The sequence below is a fragment of the Diplotaxodon limnothrissa genome, linkage group LG3, assembly GCF_057381915.1.
Source record: "Diplotaxodon limnothrissa isolate DT_005_m linkage group LG3, D_limnothrissa_male_GT1.1, whole genome shotgun sequence".
Classification (NCBI taxonomy): Eukaryota; Metazoa; Chordata; class Actinopteri; order Cichliformes; family Cichlidae; genus Diplotaxodon; species Diplotaxodon limnothrissa.
This window is the reverse complement of record NC_140598.1, coordinates 17,895,309-17,915,967: the sequence shown is the minus strand read 5'-3', so window position 1 is coordinate 17,915,967 and position 20,659 is coordinate 17,895,309. Positions and strand designations below refer to the sequence as shown.

General features: G+C 44.8%; 3 protein-coding genes across 5 annotated transcripts in view; 1 reads left to right on the top strand and 2 right to left on the bottom strand.

Annotated features, from left to right (window-relative positions):
- LOC146634750 (E3 ubiquitin-protein ligase TRIM21-like) overlaps positions 1-19,386 on the top strand; it is a 47,403-nt gene extending 28,017 nt beyond the window's left edge. Inside the window, exons 1-3 of one of the 3 annotated variants that reach the window (XM_085378834.1) lie at positions 17,737-17,981; positions 18,153-18,162; positions 18,340-19,386. In XM_085378834.1, coding sequence (XP_085234960.1) covers positions 17,737-17,981; positions 18,153-18,162; positions 18,340-19,386 — 1,302 coding nt within the window. Of the gene's footprint in view, positions 18,019-18,152; positions 18,163-18,187 lie in introns of those variants that run through there. The other 2 variants (XM_085378816.1, XM_085378825.1) reach the window with 2 other exon arrangements.
- On the bottom strand, positions 3,546-7,362 carry LOC146634752 (uncharacterized). Its single transcript, XM_085343209.1, has 6 exons — positions 7,332-7,362; positions 6,682-6,723; positions 6,356-6,607; positions 4,992-5,231; positions 4,448-4,684; positions 3,546-3,661 (listed from the first exon to the last, which is right to left on the bottom strand). The coding sequence occupies exons 1-6, from the start codon at positions 7,360-7,362 to the stop codon at positions 3,546-3,548; spliced, it is 918 nt and encodes a 305-aa protein (XP_085199335.1).
- LOC146634751 (E3 SUMO-protein ligase ZBED1-like) lies at positions 12,963-15,285 on the bottom strand. Its single transcript, XM_085379250.1, has 2 exons — positions 14,258-15,285; positions 12,963-13,718 (listed from the first exon to the last, which is right to left on the bottom strand). The coding sequence occupies exons 1-2, from the start codon at positions 15,283-15,285 to the stop codon at positions 13,043-13,045; spliced, it is 1,704 nt and encodes a 567-aa protein (XP_085235376.1). The 3' UTR covers positions 12,963-13,042.
- Positions 19,387-20,659: the final 1,273 nt, after the last annotated feature.

The window sequence follows — 20,659 nt, the reverse complement described above, 5'->3', positions numbered from 1 at the left end:
GTGAAACTGGGCAGATGTCAGACTGATACCACACATTTCTTTTAAAAGCTGGTGTTTTCTGTATTAACCGCTGTGGTCATGTGGTTCAGCGTGGTCACTTCCGTTCAGTTCAATTTTATTTATAAAGCGCCAAATCACAACAACCGGTTGGGGCGAGAGAGGGAAGACAGGATAAAGACATGCTGTGGAAGAGAGACAGAGATTAATCAGTATGATTCATTGCAGGTAGAGTCGTGGTCTCTGAGCTGAGACTGTCTCCGGTTTGTCTCCTCTGCTCAAAGCTGCAAACTCCTCAGAGCAGCTCTGAAGCTTCAGAGAGAAGAAGCTCCCTAAGAACCCCTAAGGTGGTGTGAAACATTCACAGCTGGATGTTTTTAAGTGACTCTTTCATGACATTAACACATGTGAGGTTAACTATAAATCTCAGGAGTGTCTATCAAACTCCTGAGATGTGTTTGCTCCTGTTCACGGCTGTCGCTGACTCTGAGCCTCTGTAATAAACCTCCAAGGTCTCCATGTGTAAAGAAGTCTTCGTGCTGCAGTGAATCTGACCCTTAATGTTCTTCTTTAAGCTTCAAACACGTGTAATGAAGAAAGCTTGTTTATATGAGCTCCATAAAAACATCAGAGCAGGTTGAGGTGGCGTCCATCTCTGAACACTGTAGTTTGAGCATTCATCATCAATGAAAGCTGTTCCTTTGTAATTGTCACGGTCCCCGTGTCTCTCTGGTTGGCCCACGCTGGCTACAGGTTTTGTTGTGGTTAGTTTTAGTTTTTTGTCTCTCCTCCTCCTCTCTGCCTGGGTGGAGCTCATTACGGGCTCTCACTCTTGGCCCACGCACCCCTGTGGATGGTGTCCACCTGCGGCTGATCTGGCTGATTTCCCCAGCTGCTATTTAAGGCAGTGGCACAGAGCAGCTCGCCGCTGGAACGTCGAACCACCTGAGTTCGTGCTCGCGGCATATTCAAAGAAGAATCGCTTACACGTGTTTTATGTTGTGGAACTAACCTTTGACCTTCTGTCTGTAGATTCTGGACCGAATCACCGGACCTGTCCAAGTGGGGCAGTGTGTGGAGTGTTGGAGCGAGTGCGGCTGAAGAGGAGTGCGTGTGTGCGGAGGAGCGGTGGCGGTGACTGAGTGGAAGAGGAAGCGTGTGTGTGGATTCCCCCCCCCCCCCCTTCTCTCCCTGGAGCCCTGGACCCCCTCCCAACTCACTGTACATATATTTTGCACTAAGGTGATCCCTATTGTAAATAAATCCCCTTTTTGTTTCCTTGAAAGAACTGTCTGCGCGTGGGTCCGTTCAGTAGCCATGACAGTAATCCTCCAAACCAGCTTTCCATGACCTCGATGAGATCATCAAGGTCATGGAAAGGTGGGATAGGCTGTTGTAGTTTTATAACTGTGATGTGTGTGTGGTTGTAATTACATACAGATCCATGCTGTAGTTTAAACTGGTCCTTATACCTGAATTTATTGTGTACCCACAAAGGAGACTCATTAAGCTAATTAATGATGTAGGGCTGACTCGTGCGCAGCTGTTTTACATAGGTTAACTTTTCTTTATTGTGCATTTATTCCCGGTCTCAGTGCACATTTATTTAGAGCTGTGAGTACACCTCACTCACCGCTCACACTGAAAACACGCTTTCCTCTTTCTGCACATTCACAGTTGCAGCTCATGTTTGTACTGCAGGTTATCAGACATGACCATTAATGCTGAAGCAAAGAAGATGTGACAATGACCGATAGTGAAACTGAGACACTGCCCAGAGAAGTGGATAAGAGGAAACAAGCTTTATTTACTGATCTCGGTTCAGGATTCTGGTCAGACGAGACACAAAAACACAAACCAAGTGTTAAAAACCACAGTTTGTTTACAAAGTTTATAAGTAGTACTCTGTGTTTTATAAATGTGTATAAATACAGCTCAGTGCATGTCTTATCAATCTTCTATATACCATTGCTGCTCCTTAGTTTACCTTTATAAACACAGATGTGTTGTTATGACTGTGATCATGATTATCAGCAGCAGTAACAGCTGATATCAGCAACTCTAACAGTAACATGTCTGTATTTAGTGACTCAGCAAGGAAGCTAATACTCACTAATGTTTAATGGTGTAACTTTATTATAAAGTGCTGCACATGGTTTATCTGTGAGCTCTCCGAGTCAGGTGCGTCTAAAAAGCGTGAAGCAAACATTTAGAAAAAAATGCAACTAAAATGTAGGTTTTTTTAATTATTTGTTTAAATAATTAATGAAAATGTGTTCAAATGTGTTAAACTGAATGTTTGTCAATCCAGTAAATGTTTCCTTTAAATGGAGCATTTTATAAAATTACATAGAAAACTAAAGTTTCTGGGTCATTGTGGGCGGCGATGGTTTAAAATTAGTGTCAGACTGAAGCTCTGCTGGGTTTTCACCGTAGTAACAGTGAACAGAGTGAACTGCAGGAGTGTAAGAGACTCGGGCTGGAAACATGATAAAGTGTGAGAATGTAAGAAGATCAAAATGATGCTCAAAGAGAATAACAACATCATAACTGTATCGTAACTGAGCTTTGAAGAGTTATACTTGTTTGCGCTTGTCTCTGAGTCGGTTAGGTTACAGCTCACCCTCCGGTCTGTGGGCAGTTTCACGCATAATAGGAGTTAAAAACCATGACGAAGTTAAAAAAGTGTTAAATAACAGATTGTGTTATTCAGCTGATATGTGTCCACTAATAAAAGCAGGCTAACTCTAATATTAGGGTACTCGTCTGGGGCGCATTTAGGAATTTAGAAAATGCATGAAGACAAAACCGTGACTCATAATTACATCAAAGCTCAACTAAACTAAAGCCTCCTCTGAATAATTCTGTAGAAAAAAAACTCAACAAAAGTCTAGGATTATTTTAATATATCATTTTATTTTTTTCCAATATTGTTTCAGTTGTTTTAGTTTAGTTAATTTTACATCATGTGATGAGAATACTTTCTTCACAGCTGGTTTTAGTCTTGAGTTTTAGTTTCCACCCTGTGGCTGTGTGACTCCCGAGAACATGACATGACAACACCACAGGAAGCTTCCCCATCAGCTGAGCTGTAACATCCTCCAGCTGTTATATGGCTGGCGGATGTAGACAGTACAGAGAAAATAGTTCCAACATTAAACTGTTACAAGGTGTAAAGTTAAACATATACAGATTGAAACGTTATGTTATTAGTAAAAGTGGGAAACCCTCTCTGGGCTTCACTGTTACAGCAGTTTAACCTCCAACATCAGACGTTCATCTGTGAGCCGATACACAAAAGCTGGGATTCAAAGAGTCAGCAGGAGAGCGAGCGGAGAGCAGGGAGAAAACCCTGGACCCTGAACAAAGGCGTGTCCACAGTCCGTGACAGGTTTCAGTAACAAATCTTTCAGGAAGTGACTTTGAGGAGCGGGAAGAAACCAGTATCACATGTGCAGTCTGAGAAATGAGAAGCTGGAGCTTCCCACACGATGGACGCTTCCCTCTGCTCTGTGTGATGAAACGTCAGCGGAGTCAGAGCAGCAGACTCATTCAGAGTATTCAGAGTCCTCGAAGAGCGCGCACTCAGCCGTGAGGTCAACCACCGCCTCGTAGTTTTCTTCAATGCACTGGGTCATCTCCACGGAGACGGGAAGTCTGTTTGCTGTGGGCAAAGCATCGGGGTGAATGTTAGTCTCCACACATATACATACAGTCCTCAGTGAGACATGCTGCACCGCGGGCACCATCGTATGTCCAAGTTGGCCCACAGCAGGCCCACAGTGGGCAGCTGTGGGTGAACTGTAGGGCTGTGACTCATTACCGATGATACAGGACAATGGGTTTTAGTCTTTTAGTCTTGTCTCCATCATGTCTTCCAGCTTTGGGGTCTCCAACTCCAGTCCTCAGAGCTACCGTCCTGCAGCTTTTAGATGCATCCTTGTTCCGACACACCTGAATCAAATGAATGGCTTGTTACCAGGCCTTTCCCTAACTCGATGAAAAGCTGAAGAGGTAATTCAACCATTTGATTCAGCCGTTTCTCTGCATTAAAGCTACAGGACAGTAGCTCTCAAAGACTGGAGTTGTAGATCTCTGCTTTAAACCGTGCAGCTCTGGAGGTCTGTGCAGCTACAGATCAGGCGTGTACACCTTTTACTGCACTAGGTCACAGTTGAATCGATCACAATCAGGTTCCAACTTCTTAAAATAGTTTCAGACACTAGAAGCTGTTACCTTTGGTTCTTGTCTGCTGTTATTTGGGTGTATAAAGGTTAGTATGTGAGCCTGACCCTGGTTAAGAGCGGTGAAATATCAGATTAAAGCTATGGTTTGGCTTTAGCAGTCCGGTTACTGTAATAATTAAAAAGGCAGTGCAGACGTTTGTGATTTTACAGTCAGAGCTGCCAGCAGGACAGCAGCAGTGATGCACCTGTGTGCAGGTATCTACCTGAGCGCCTGGTGGCCAGCCGGTCCAAGCAGATGGACAGCAGCAGGCCGGTGGTGATGGAGTAAATACAAAAGGCCAGCAGGTGGGAGAGGAGTCTCAACACGGGCACACAAGAAGAAGGAGCAGGAGGACGAGGTGAGGAACAGTTGGTGGGAGGAGGAGGAGGGGGAAGAGAGGGGAAGGGGGACATGGTTTCACGAGAATGGACAGATGATCTGACGGAGGTCGTCGGGGGATCTGCAGGAGAGATAAGGAGGCGTCCTCAGTTCATTCACTCAGGGTTCGATAGAAAGGCTCAATGTGAGCGGTGCAGCGAGGCTACACCACAAACACAGGCTTTCATCTCCATCTATTAGTAATAGATGCTGAAGAGGAGCATGCTAGTTATTGCATCATTATTGATCGTGATTATAACCACAGTCAAATCTCAGAGTGATGAATTCTCTGTCTTTGCTCCACGTGCTCTCCATCGAGGTCAAGGACATTAGAAAAACACAAAAGAGGCCCAATTTATGATGACAGCAAAAGATGTCAGTGTTCTGACCTCTGACCCTCAGGTAGCTATGAGCAGATGATCCACTCAGATCAGTAGCACACCAGTAGAAACCCTCATTAGACTGCTGCACGTTGGAGATGGTGTGCTCTTTATTTCTAGGTCCAAGAAGACGTCCACTGTAGAAGAAGTAAGCTGCCACTGTTTCACCAGTGCTGAGCCTGCAACGCAGAGTGAGATTACTTCCTTTTGTCACAGGAAGTGCCGGGATCTCCAGGATCACTCCTTTTTCTGGGTAAGAGAGACAAAAGTACACACATGTAGACTGGAAGCTTCTGGAGACAGCATGCAGGAGGTCAAATGATGACGCCATAGGACTGAATTCATGACCGTTCATCATCACAGACTATAAATGATGGTGTGGCCACTGCAGTCTGACCCTCTGCTTTTATAATGATCACTCAGAGGCATTTTCTTCTTGCTATCATGGAGAAGAACAGATAGCTAGCATAGCTGTCAAGCTGCTTCCATAGACCATACTGATGTTTGCTAATCAGTGCTACATATCGTCCAAATTAAAACTGGCATTTCACTGAAGTGCAGCACAAACTTCTGAGGTATTCTGTTATTACAATTAACTAACCAGCAGCCATCCTATTGGTCCAAAAGCATAAACACGGTCCAGAGGTAACTTTGCCAGTAACCACAGCTGCCTGTCAAAGCCCCGTCACTGAAAGAGGCCACGCCCCCACCGATGAAACTTTAATACGGTTTAAACAGGCGAGTAACAAAAACATTCTCTCCCAGTATTTTGCCCTTTTATTGTTATAAAGGGCAAAATTAGATTCACTTATTTATTTATTAGATATTTTAACATGAGAGCCTGTGAGGGCTAACGCCCTGCTGGAGCCTCTGGTGGACATTACAGGAACTACAGGAACTTTCAGCCCCGCAGGTCGATGGCTGTTCTGTACCACAGTGCAGCAGATTTAACACCATCTAGTTTAGTGTAGCAGTGAGTTCTAAGTACTTAAGTATCTCCTAATTACAAGTATTTTAAGTATATCAATGTTTTCTAGCCTAAAAAATCCAAAACAATATGAACAAAAATCTGAGACATTAATTGAAACATATATTAAAACAATATGAAAGTAAAATTCAGACAACATGTCATTTGAAGTATAAACTGGATTCTTACGGCTCATCTCCACATAAGCACCACATTGTTGATCTATGGATCAAGCTGTTATTCACACATTCAAGGTGCTTTGTGCTAAATGCACCTGCACCTGCATATATATAAAAATAAATATATGGTTGTACTTCACCTGTCACAGGTGGTCCTGATGCTGTAATGCCCTTAAATGTTCAGAGCAACTGTGGAAAAAAAGAAGAAAAGAAACAACTTACTTTACCTGAAACACTGATGGTGACGTCATCACTCTTCTGCCCAGAAGTGGTTTCACACCAGTAAATCGCTGTGAAGGTTGTTTTAAAGTCCTGAACACACAAGGACTCATCAAGTCTAGTGAAGTCTGCTGCTGCTCCACACTCATCAGTCTGGTTTCCTCTGGTCCTCCTCACCGTCCATCCATCATCACAGCTCAGAGACACTGGAGAGGATCCGCTGAAGACCTGCTGAAGGTTTGGACTGACAGACAGAGACACTGGAGGACACATGTGTAAATGTATTTGTGTTCTTGTTGGAGTCTCACTGATCGTTTTCACATCATCTCCTCACCTGCAGAAACAGTCGGTGCAGACAGCAGCAGCACACACACACCTGCAACAGGAGGAAATCCACAGACTTGAGCTTTTTCTCACGTCCTCAGAGGTGCACACTAACAGACTGTGGCAGACGTCCACAGATCAGGAAGAAGACTGGACCATCCGGGACAAAAGACCGATATTTTCTTGGTTCCACATTCCTCACTATAAAGCACCTGAAGTACTGCTGAATCATCACAGCCTAATTGTTTTCAGCTTTTAGATCATTGTGTAAGTTTCCTCATACGGGACAAAATATAAAAACTTTAAAGGTTTCAAAAACCTTCCAGACTCCCAGTTGCTGGTTTTCTTTCCTCATTTGTAATATTTATTGCGTCCTTTGTTGTTTGTGTCTATATTAAGAATAAACATTTAAAAAACAAGCACATCTTTTACAGAGACCCTGACTCTAAACTACAGACCCTGCTGAACATTAAACATTTCTGATTGGATTATTTTCTGGATTTACACAGAACAGAAAGGAGCAGACTTCCTGTTTTCTCCCCCGACAACACGGAGTAAACTCTCAGGATTCATCCAGTGTCCGTCCTTTACCTGGAGCTGGACTCACTGAGTGGGTGAGTGGGTGGGTGAGTGGGTGTAGGATTGCTGTGTGTGACTCACCGGGGAGCAGAGCCACAGGTGCAGTCTTCATGGTGTCTGGATGAGCATCGAGGGTCAGTGTGAGCTGCAGACTTTCACTTCAGCTCTTTCACAGCCGCCTGTTACCACATTAAAGACGGAAGCCTCAGTATAAGGAGGGGAAACAGGAGCAAAGGTCTGAGCTCTCAGCCAATCACGTTCAAGTACGGCCTTCTTAAAACTGACCTGCAAACGCTGCAGTTTAGAAATCCTTCGCGAGCTGTGTGAGTCTATCAGAGGTCCTTCAGTCAGTCTGAAGAAAACACAACAGCTGAGATTGTTAGTCTATAAACAAACTCCACCACAGTCACATGACGGCAGCGTCGCCACCTCTGAGCTAATGAGTTCCTGCAGCACAGAAGCTCCTCACCTGCTCACATCACCTGCCTGAGTTCAGAGGCTTCTGTTTGGATGCACACACAGAGCTGCAGACCACGTCTGACCAGCAGCGACTGGTTTGAATGTGACCTCCAGCTCTTCTACTGGACCTCTAAAGTGGGTCTCGTGTCCAGACACGAGTGTTTTTAACTCTCAGTGGCTCGTGTTGGACAGGAGATATGTGAAATGCGCCGGAGTGATGTTCTAATGCAGGTGGTCGGAAATAAGAAGTAAAACAAGCTCACAGTGAGTCAGTGTGGGTGAGCTGTGGCCAGGACAAACCCACAGTTAGTCCACGTGATCCCACCTACACTTTACTAAACCTATAGGCCTTTATGTGTGAAACTGCAGGGGCCCTGTGGGTGATAACTGTGGGTTTGTCCTGCCCACAGCTCACCCACACTGACTCACTGTGGGCTCAGGAGGACACGTTAGCCGGGGCATTATTATTTATTATAAAATAAAACATGAAGCCAGAGAAGATGTTTTATTACACGCTCAGAAAATCGATGCTAGGAAGAAAGAAAGAAGGAAAGAAAGAAAGAAGGACAGGAGAGGAAGAAGAAAGCTTGGATTTAAAGGGGAGGATGCTCATTTAAAGCTTTGGTGTGAGTCCTCGTTTTTAAATCAAATGTTATGTTTGTTCACACTGTGAAACCTGCTGCTAAACAAACTGAGGCAGACTGACTGTGTTGTTTAAAGTCGTCTGCAGGTTAGTTTGCTGCACTGTGATTGGTTTAAAGCTTCCTCCACCACTTCAACCTCTTCTCTGCCCACTTCCTGTTTCGAGGCAAAGTCAGCCTCTTCAATGTAAGAAACAGGACAGATATATTTTTACATTTTCCTTCTCTGCTTGTGTTTAACTTACCTGAGTAAAGCTGAGAATCTTTATTGGAAATATAATTTAGACTGAAACGAAGTTTGTAATTCCATCTACTGATGTTATTATATTAATATGACACGAGGTTCAGTTGAACAGTAGTATCTGTACTTCTGCTTATGTACAGCTTGTGTGTACTTTGCCACCTCTGCTTATTTTCCTCTGTTATTGAGCCTGTCGCTAGTTAGCTAACATAAACTATGTAAGCTATTCAACCAACCACATTATGTCATGCTCCGTACTGACACAAGATGGCGCTACACGTTTTTAAAACTTTAAGCTCTTATTTGTTAAATCCAGCTTCACAGTTACATCAGTTTTTGAGAGCAGAGCTCAGTGATGGAAATGGGCCTTTACACATTTAAGAGTGTTGTTTCCACTTTAATGGGATCCTACAACTTTAAGTGGAGTGGACACAGCTCAGAGTACGAGAGCTGATGAAGCTCACGTTCACTTCACCATCGGCCTGTACAAATAACTGTCGATGTCTCAGTCTTCCATCAAATGCCAACGCTCAGCATCATCTTCAGCAGCAGCTGATTCTCAGACTGAACAGGCTTCATTTCTGTCTCTTTCTCCCACCTAGTGGTCATTCAGTGGTACTACAGATGATACGTCCCTTATAGAAACACGAGGCCTGACTCAGTGTGGCGTCATAAGTCGCTCACAGCCAGTTCAGCTCTTTTAGTTTTGTGTTTTTGCAGTTTCAGTTTGTTAACAATCACAGAGACACTCAGTGGACACAGGAAGTGTTGACTTAAAGTTTTGGACAGTTTTCATGTTGCACATAAAGACTTAGACCTCACAGCGATGGGTTATTAGAAGTGTGCGTGTTCTGTTTTTGAAAGCTGCAGATCATCACTCCAAAATTCTTCATCCCCTTAAAGTCCTGCTGCTGCTGCTGGGAGGTGCGTCCATATGGCAGTTTACAGTTTTCATGCAGGTCACATTGAATGGTTTTATTTTGAAACACCTTGATGGTCTCCTCCATCCTGCCGCTCTGGGGTCAAACTGTGGGATTACCCGGGTAGGACGGTCTGATGTCCAGACCACACCCACAGGTCCTGTTCTGATGCGATCCTGCAGCCTCGATGCCTCGACTGCTCAGTCTGATCACGGGGCCGTTTTCTTCTCTGACGTGATGCTTCATATTCAGCTGGATTAGTGACGGATGGAGGCACTTTTACTGCAGTCACACAAATCCTAAACAGGGAGGAGACAAGCCAACAGTGTCTGTGCTCGGATCCATCAGATACTTGATAGAGCGAGGCTTCAAACAGAAGTCAAGCCAGCACAGAAGACCATGGGCTGCCCTCTCCCCTCCCTGATGGACATTTATTCCTCCCGCTGCCTCAGCAGAACAACAAACATCATCAAGAACAGCTGCACCCTGGTTTTGACCTGTTCAACCTGCTGCCCACAGGTGCATCAGTACCCACAGACTCAAGAACAGTTTAAGGTCTCAGTCTTATTCACAGAAGATGTTCCTGTAAGCATCCACACCATGTCATGGTCCAAAGAAACCATGATGCTTACTGTGAAGACTACAAAAGTTTGGTTTACAAATCCAGTGCCAGCAAATAGTGCAGAGACTGTAATTGATTGTAGATCACTGTAGTGGTTAACCGCACTCAGGATGATCAAAATAGAAAAGTTACAGATTCATGATTGTGCAGGAATGTGGGCGTGAACCAGAGCAAGGTCAAAGAAACAATAGCTCTATCAATAATATCTGTCAAGGGGCAGGTGAAGGTAGGTCTGCATCCATAGGTGAAGCTGCACCCACGATGTAGGAGCGCCAACAAGGAGGAGCTTCATCTGAAGCCCCGCCTTCACTCTCTGATCACACATCACTTCCTGTTCACATGTTTATGTAATCATTTTAAATCTCTACAGTACCTGATCAATAAATAATAAACAGGTAGATTAAGGTGAGTTGTAATGCAGCATTACAGTTCAGCACACACGTAGAAACATGCATGATCAAAATGTTCTTCTCTGCTGTTTGTTTAAAAAGCCGATCTTCTCTAAAGCTCTGATGTTTCCTGACAGTTGGCAGCTTTGACCTTTGACCCACACGAAGCTTCCAGGATATTTGTGTTTGATGGAAGCATTCAGGACGCTCCATGGATCATCAGAACACACGGAAACAGCACAGCAGCACTGAGGAACAACTGTGATATACATAAGTGATGAATGAAGTATTTAAATGTGTATTTATTTATATAATGATCATCACAGGGCTTTCTGCAGCCCTCTAGTGGATCATGGTGACGTGCATGCACCAGGTCATTGTGGTTTTATGCCTGGCTGTGGAAATCGTCAGTGTTCTGGCATCATTCAGCACCACTGAGTGATCACTAGAGGGAGCAGGAGACCAGGAGTGAAACTGTGGCTACAGCAGGGCAGCTGTTGTGAGTCGCCAGCTGTGATCTGAGAATCAGCTGGATGTGAATAAACTAGATCAGGTTAGTGTTGGTGGTTGATTTAATACGAGCTGGTTCTGTGTGGCTGTGTCCACTGGAGGGGTGAAGTCGGGCCGTCGGAGCTCGACCACGACCCCCAGTCTGTTTATTCAAAACAATTCAGGTTACATTTGAAAATTAATCACTTTATAGCTTCGATCACGATCCTCCACTATGGGAAGATACGGCTGCTTGGTAACGTGGTTTCCTTTCTCCATTTATTGTTTTTACTCTATTCAAAACGTATTTGTGAACTTAGTGAGTTTGTACAGCCCAAATTCAAATAAACCTACATTTTTAAAATCAGTTATCCACTTTGCAAGGGCTTCATATACATGGACTCTGACTGTGCTCTAAACCTGAGTCTAGATCAGCAGGCTCAGATATGAAGCCAAAACCGGACAATTAATCACTCAGTTTATATCAACAAAACCCCGATAAAACCGAATGTTGTCATTCAGGTCAGTATGATAACAACGTTTATCCATAACAACCCAAACTGGCAGTTTCAAACAAGATGGCTAGAAAATCTAAAACTGGTTAAATTCATAGAGGAGAAAACAGAAAATGACTGAGTTAAAGATCAAACCTGCGCCTCGGTGAGATGGAAGGATTCAAAGCATATATTAGAGGTGAAGTCCTCGGCTTTATGAGTGCAAACAGCAAAAAAATGGAATAAACTAATTAAATCTTTGGAATTAGACTTAAATATTAGCGATGAATCAAACTGTTACGTTTGAGAAGTGAATATAATCAATTATCTTCTGATACAGCAACAAAAAGTCTGTGGCGATCTTATTATGATCAGTGGGAGAAAGTGGGAAGGCCCTCGGCATGGAGTTAAGGAAAGCAGTCTTTAATAGCACAAAGACCTCTTCAGGGAATGTAACAGTAGATCCATCTGAAATTTATGACAGTTTTAGAGAATTTTATGAAAATGTTTATAAATCGGAACATGCTTCAGAACAGGAACCTTAGCTCACATTCAGTCATAGACACTGAAGTACTTCAGGCTCTCCAAGCATTAACAGTGGTAACCCCGGCCGGAGGCCTTCTGATTGAATTTTACAAAACTGTCCAAGAAAAATGAATAATTTCACTTTTTAACATGCATGAAGAAGCATATCAAAGTGAGGCTCTCCACCCACTGAGACGGCAATGAGTACTTGTTTACCTGGTAAACCTCCTGCAGAGCGCTCATCACTCAGACCAATGACTCTGATGGGGGTGGACACTAAAATACTTCTATTAGACCCTTGGATCGCACATTTAGTTAGCGTTGTACGAAAGCATCGAGGGTTTCACAACATAAGAAGGGTTCTGAATGTAGGCTCGCCAGGCCTTGGACAGGATAGACCGCTCAGATTTATGTAACGTTCTCCCAAGTTAGGATTTGGAGATCATTTTCTCAGAGGGGTTCAACCTTTGTAACAAACAATACTTTCTAAACCCGTCACATTAGCCATCTCCTATGCTAGTTATTCTGACGATAACAGTAATAACTGACCTATTTGGTGTCTCGCCCTGTAAGATGATGACCTGACCTTTTCTGACTAGGCTGTCTGTCAGCACACCAAAATTCATGCAACAAATAGAAATATTAGGATGATTTCCTGGCTGTAATATAAATGATTAAAAATCCTCCATCCTGCTTCTGAACAAGGATGAAAGGCTCAACCCTTTAATGCTGAGTTAATGAAGTTAATACAGAATAAACACAAAGAATGCTTAAATTCAGAGAAGTTTAATAGTGTTCAGGATCAGCACGACTCAGATTAAAGACATCTTTCTAGCATCTGCTGATAGGAAATAATACTGAAACCAGGCCTAACAATGATCCAACTATCACAGAAATGTAGAAGACAAAATGTGTAACATCTTAATGCCAGCTGAATGTCAAAAAGGGACGAAAGTCAATATTTAAAACCTGCGAGTGTTGAACGTTTCTCCCTCCAAAGAAGCGACCCAGCTCAGTCCTTCTGTGCGCTCAGCCAGTTACTGAGGCAGACTATCCTGTTCACCTCTTCTGAGGACAAAGACGCACGCTTCTTCTCAGTGACGTCACCTGAGAGTGAGAATAAGCTCTCACAGGGCACTGTGGTTGCAGGGGTTGACAGGTACTTGCGTGCAATAGATGCCAGCCTGGCATGCGCCCCTTCTCTCTTTAACCACCACTGTAGAGGACACTCCCCTGCGCCCGCTTTGGGCTCTGCTTTGTACCGATCCAGACAGCGGCCGATGGAGTCTTCCTCCTCCTCTGTATCTGAATCTGAAGAACCCAGGAGGAAGATGGACATCTTGCTCTTCTTTGGTGACGGTTCCTCTTTTATCTGGACAGATGGTTGTTGTGCTTGTGTCTCTGCCATCAGAAGGTCATGTACCAGAGTCCACACCTCTCGTCTTTCATCTTTGGGAAGACACTTGAGGTCTTTAAACCTGGGATCAAGGGCAGTAGCGATCTTCAGCCATGTGAGATTGCTGCTGGCCCTCCGCTGAGCTAGGTCTGTGGTAAAAACCATCTTAAACGTCACAACGTAGACTGGGTCATCATCCAAGGGCTCCATGACCCAGAACAAATGACGCAAGGCTGGCAGCACCATGGAACAGGAGACATAGCGCTCTCCCCCCAGCAGTTCGGTCACATATCTGCAACAGAAAGAACAAGTGTGTATTTTTCTACTAATCGCACAGAGACAAACACAAATACCACAATATGTCAGTAAGTGATCCTCTAATTGAAAAGTATTGCAGTTATCTCACTCACTGTTAGCACTGTGTGCTGTGTGCTGGAAAATAGAAGCAAGAGCTGGGGTGGGAGGGGAGAGAGGTTCACCCTGCAAAGCTTTCCCGTGTGTTGTAGGCTAACACGGAGACAGAAAACCATTCCCCTTTAAAACCCCATCTATAATCACCTATCAACATCACATTAACTGTGTCAATCAACATCATTTCATTAAGATCACAAGCATACATTTGAATTGTGGGAGAAAATACAAACTGCACAGAATCCCAACCAGGAAGTTTGAATCCCGAAGCTTCATTCAGTGAGGAAACAGCTCTAACCACTGCACCACCTGATCTCAGCCCAAACACTAACTATGCTAAGACACAACCGCACAGAGACAAACACGTGGAAACACACAGGAGTGTTCTTAAAGACACAAACGAGAAACAGGATGATTTACCTGCAAGGTTCGAGCAGTTCCTCCAGCTTCTGCAGTCTGTCGAGCTCCTGCTCAGTCAGCATGGTCACCGTGCTGTTTTGCTGAGCCAGGATGGAGGTGAGCACGGATTTGTTTCTCTGGATCTGCTTGATCATCTCCAGGGTGGAGTTCCATCTAGTCTGAGCATCCTGAACCAGTGCTTCCGTGTCATGTCCATGTGCAGCTTGCTGTGCATTTAATTCCTGAGCGTTCGCTGGACTATCCTCAAAATGTCCAACAATCTCGCGACATTTGGCCAGAACTCTTTCAAAGCCGCTGTCGTTCAGAGCAACTGTGATGGCACTCTGCAGAATGTGGGCCGTGCAGGGCATGTGTTCAAATGGAAGCAGGCTGGCCACATCGACCATGTTGCCATACAGCCACGCACTGTCGGTGCCGAGCGTGGTTAGCTTGTCCCCGATTTTCCACTCGTTTGCAACACTCAGAAAATGGTCAGCATAGTGTCTCTCTTCAGTTTTACTCACCGCTAGTGCAAACGACTGTAGAGCCCAGTCGTTATCAATAAAGTGCGCTGTGACGGCGCAGTAGTTATCGCTGTCCACCGACGTCCAGTGGTCTCCGGTGAGGGCGACGTTCATTGCTCCCAGGAGCGTGGTGTGCCGCTGAGCCCTCTGGTCCTCATACACAGCGCGCAGTCTCGACACAATGGTTTCTGTGGAGGGCGGATTGTAGCACATGTCTCCCGATGCAGCGCGAAGGACTTCTTTCAGTCCGTCATCTTCTACCATGCTCGCTGGTCGGCAGCTTTTAGCTATCCAAACAACCAAGGCGCTGGTTAACTTTTCACTCACTTCTTCTGTTTTTAGCCCACGATAGTCCTGCGATTCAGCCGGGTGCTTCGCTCTCAGGTGATACCCCAGAGACGAATTGCTTCTGTGGTACCTGAACTCAGCTTCGCAAATCGTGCACGTTACTCTCGTTTTGTCCAACACGCCGTTCGGCAACTTCTTAAAGTAAAACTTTCCGCCCAAAGGTCCGTCCTTCTCCATGCTCGCGCCTGTTAGCTACAGTAGCATGGCAACGCTTCTTCTTCTTCTAATCATTTCCGGCAGGCCAAAGGCCAGCATAGCACAGTGCTGCCCCCTAATGCAGAGCTGCTGAACACAGGAATATTTGGATTTGCTTCTTTTTCTCTGCTCATGTTCAACTTGTCTGATTCAAGCTGGGAATATTTATTAGAAACAAAGTGAATAATATTATTTTATTATCACGTTGATGCAGCACATGGTTCAGTTAGCTTTGTATAAACACGTGTTAGAAATGTTCTTCAATCAGCTCTTTTTACTCTCATTTCACAGCCACTACTTTTTACTTTTACTTGAGTAAAGAAGTTGAAACAGTACTTGGAGTATTTTTAACAGTAGTACTTCTACTTCAGTACACACTGTGTGTACTTTTACCACCTGTGTCTGAGACCTCCTTCAGGGTCCACCTGAAGCTCTCAGTCTGCTGTGGAAAAAGGAAATCCAGGTGAGTTTCTCCTGATCACCTGAGGCCGTCATTACTGTGTGAACCCACACACCACTCCTCACTCCTCCCACCCGCTGCACACAGTCACTGAGTACAGACCGGCTGATTCCTGTAAAGGGAGAGGCAGGAAGAGGCGGAGCAACAGCTGAAAAACAAGAAGCCCAACGTCATTTTGCAGAAGTGAAAGTGTGAGAGAGCAGCAGCAGAGCTGCAGTCGAGTCCTGTTTGTCTCTAAAAGAAGATTCACTGGAGTCCATCAGGTTTCTCTCAGCAACAGTGGTGAGTGCAGCTGATCACACTTCCTGCTTCTACACAAATCTTCACTCTGTTCACTTCATCAGGGTCTAGAGCGCCACCTCATTCCTCCATGGTGCCACTTAGGCTACGTCCACACTCGCCCGGATAGATTTGAAAACAGCGCTCCGCGTCCACACTAGTGTTTTCAGTCGTTTTCACAGAGTTGTGCGTCCACATTAAGACTGCCGAAAACGCTTACGTTCCAGTCCTGCGCATGCGTGAAACGCAAGACGATTCGACTGGTCTCATTTCTGTCTGCTGCTTATTCACTTTCCAGCTGTTTGAAACGTCGCAGCAGAGGTGGAGGAAAAGCACCGAGTTTTAAAATGGACTAACAATGAGGTGGAGTTGTTGCTGCGAGTAACACAAAAGTACAAAGTTGCAAAAGCGAGAGAGAAATAAAGAATTTGAAGAAAAGCTCTGTGGAGCATGTGCAGACTGATATTCATCTTTAATAGGGCTGTCAAAACTGCTGCTGTATAATACCTTTGTTTAATTGGTCACATGACTAACATGCGTCATCGTTTTAGAAAGTCTCTGTTTTCACTGTTCACACTGTGACACAAACGCACCGTCTCCAAATGTTTCGTTTTCAAAATGTTTTCCTTGGAGAAAACGTCGTCTCAGTGTGGACGGGAGGCCAAAGCAGAGAGAAAACGCCGTCTCAGTGTGGACGGAGAGAAAACTGCTTTTTCAAACAAAAACGCATTAGTGTGGACGTAGCCTAAACAAATAGGTCACACCGGTACGACCAACCATTCGAGCAAAAACAAAAGGAAAAGTCTCCGTGTGGTCAACAACACATTATGCCCGTATCGTTGGCTAAACCAATCAGAGAGAGGGCAGGACCTCTCTGATTGGCCGTGGTCCAGATATTCCTGCAGGCCTACGTGTGGACGTTTGAAAGTGCAGGAGGTGAGCAGCCTGATAGGATGGATGTAGCTGTGGGTAATGAGAAAAGAGGAAAAGAACGACTGATAACTTTTTCGTTGAGGCCGGTGCTCTGACACGGAGCCATCAACCTCTCTAACAGTCGAAGAAGCTGTTGAAGAATCGTGTTCTGTGTGTGATGCTGCTATCCGCTCTGTTGTGTCTGAGATTGTATGTGCAGCTTTGTATGTGCAGGTCCATGGATGCAAGTGTTGTTCCCATAATCCTCTCTGCAGACTTTCTGACTCTTCAGAGCCTTCCTCTCTGTCTGTGTAGTGTTTCCATACCAGACAGTGATGCCTGCGGTGAGGATGCTGTCTATCAGTCCTCTGCAGGCCTGGGTGAGAGGGTGGTGGTTCATGCCAGCTTTCCTGAGCAGCCGAATGAAATAAAGCCTTTGCTGGGCTTTTTTCACAGTTGCTGTAGTGTTGAGAGTCCAGCTCAGGTCTGATGTAACCTGCAGTCCCAGGAATCTGTGGCTGTTTGCCCTCTCCACCTCCGTCCCTTTGACGATAAGAGGTTGCAGGGGAGGGAGTTCTTCCAAAAGTGCAGTATTCATTCCTTGGTCCGTGTTGAGGATGAGGTGAAGAAGCTTCTGTGATGAAAAGAAACTTAAAGAAGTCCAGACGCTTTTCTCTCCAAGCTCCTCAGACTACTGACGCTTGTTTCTCTCTTTGTAAAAATGAAATTTAAAGTGAATTTTGAATCAAATGTTTCTCTTCTTTCTCCCTCAGAGTGCAGACATGTCTGCTGCCAGCAATCTGCGATCTGAAGATCAGTTTCTGTGCTCCATCTGTCTGGATGTGTTCACTGATCCAGTCACTACACCATGTGGACACAACTTCTGCAAAACCTGCATCAGTCAGCACTGGGACATGAGTCAGAGCTGTCAGTGTCCCATGTGTAAAGAGACTTTCTACACTCGACCTCAGCTGAGGGTCAACACCTTCATCTCTGAGATGGTTGCTCAGTTCAGACGTGAAGCTCAGCAGAAAGCCAGCAGCAGCAGCTCAGAGCAACAAGCTGCCAAACCAGGAGAAGTTCCCTGTGACGTCTGCACTGGAACCAGACTGAAGGCCCTGAAGTCCTGCCTGGTGTGTCAGACCTCCTACTGTCAGACTCACCTGGAGCCTCATCTGACACTGAAAGGCCTGAAAAGACATCAGCTGGTTGATGCTGTGGAGAACCTGGAAGGCAGGATGTGCACGAAGCACGATAACCTTCTGCAGCTGTTCTGTAAGACCGACCAGACATGTGTCTGCATGCTCTGCCCTGTTTTAGACCACAAGAACCACGAGTTTGTTCCTCTGAGAGAAGAATATGAAGGAAAGAAGGCAGAGCTGGAGAAGACAGAGGCTGAGATTCAGCAGATGATCCAGAAGAGACGACTGAAGATTCAGGAGATCACAGAGTCGGTGAAGATGAGTAAAGATGCTGCAGACAGACAGAAAGCAGAAGGTGTTCAGGTCCTCACGGCTCTGATGGAGTCTGTTGAGAGACGCCTGAAGAAGCTCATGAAGGAGATCGAAGACAAACAGGAAGCTACAGAGAAACAGGCTGAAGGTCTCATCAAAGATCTGGAACAGGAAATCTCTGAGCTGATGGAGAGAAGCTCTGAGGTGGAGCAGCTCTCACGCTCTGAAGACCACCTCCACCTCCTCCAAAGCTTCTCCTCCCTGAAAGCTGCTCCACCCAGCAAGGACTGGACAGAGGTCAGAGTTCATCCACCATCATATGAGGAGACTGTGGGGAGAGCTGTGGCTCAGCTGGAGGAGACAGTCTGGAAACCCATGAAGAAGAAGCTGTTAGAGGCTGAGCTGCAGAGGGTGCAGCAGCATGAGGTGGATGTGACTCTGGATCCTGATACAGCTCATCCTAAACTCATCCTGTCTGATGATGGAAAACAAGTTTATCATAGTGATGTGGAGAAGAATCTTCCAGACAACCCAGAGAGATTTTCTAAGTGTGCTATTGTTTTAGGAGAGCAGAGTTTCTCTTCAGGCAGATTTTACTTTGAGGTTCAGGTTAAAGGAAAGACTAAATGGGATTTAGGAGTGGCCACAGAGTCGATCAACAGGAAGGGAAAAATCACACTGAGTCCTCAGGATGGTTTCTGGACTGTGTGGCTGAGAAATGGAAATGAGTACGAAGCTCTTGCTGGTCCTTCAGTTCGTCTCTGTCTTCATCCTGGTCCTGAGAAGGTGGGGGTGTTTGTGGATTATGAGGAGGGTCTGGTCTCCTTTTATGATGTAGGTGCTGCAGCTCTGATCTACTCCTTTACTGGCTGCTCCTTCACTCACAGACTCCACCCATTCTTCAGTCCCTGTAACAATGATGGAGGTAAAAACTCTGCACCTCTGATCATCTGTCCTGTCAATCAAACTGATCAATGACTGATTTTATTGGATGAATGATTGATTTTTCTTGAAGGGAACAAATGAACATGTTGAGTGTAAATCCTCTACAGTCTCCATGTTTCTATAGAATCTGATCATCAGGACTCTGATTCACACTTTGATTCTCATGGAGTTTGATTTGAACAGAAGAAAAGTTGAATCAGGAAATGTTCCCACTGATGGAGACTCGAGCTGAAGAGCAAATATCAGAGAACAAATGTCCAAAAGCTTCATTTCCAATAAAGTTTGTTCAATGCTTTGAGTGAATCCAGACTCATGTGTGGCTGTTATACGGAGCATCAGAGTCCAGCTGAGTTATGTTGGATACAAACTGCTTATTTTGGCTCTGTAAGTAGTAAAGCTGAATGAAGGTGACTCTGTTAGGACAACTTGTTCAGTGCAAGCACACAGTACTAAGAATAAGTTGATGTTTCTGACTGTGCAGGACTAACTGTGTATCTACTGACAAACATTTCACGTTCTATTAAATTAGAAAGCAATTAGTGTAAACCTGATGATGATTCAAAAAGAAGAATTCACAGCAGTTCCTGTAATGGCATCAAAATCAGCCCAACTTTTATTTTGAAATGCAAAACAGTATGCTTAGTAAGGATGTTTGTTTCCTGTCCTGCCTGAATGACTGTCATGGATCGAGGTGGTCCACATGTAAGCGCAGAAGAAGGTCTAACTTAGTGGCAGTGGATGTGGGTTGGACATGTAATGACCTTTGACCTGCAGGTGACCATCTTCAAGATTCAAAGATTCAAGATTCAAAGTGTTTGTCATGTGTCACAAGAGAAAAGGCATTTCTCTGTGCAATGAAATTCTTTGCTGTCCACCCACAGATGCTGATTAATATATACAATAGAAATAGAACATATATAAACACTTCTGTGACGGAGGACTCAGATCTGCTGGTGTCCTGCAAGCAAACAATCAGATTCTTTAGAACAAAAACTTTTTTTCTTTATTAAAACATGTTTTTTCTTACATTCAGCGTCCCCCTGGTCAGTCTGGATAGCCCTGACCACCACCCCACACACAATAATGTCATGAAAGCATATTTTTAAAAGGGCTCTGCAAACATGGCCAATAACTTATTCATACCTCAGCTCCCCTTTGACCTCAGAGTTTGGTGCCCTCCTCCTCCTGAGACGTGGAAGCATGTCTGCCATGGCAGTGTGTTAACATGTGTCTTCTTTCATAAAGTTTTCCAGTCCATGGATTTTATTCCAGTCTCGCGTCGTATTATTGGAAGGGACACATGACC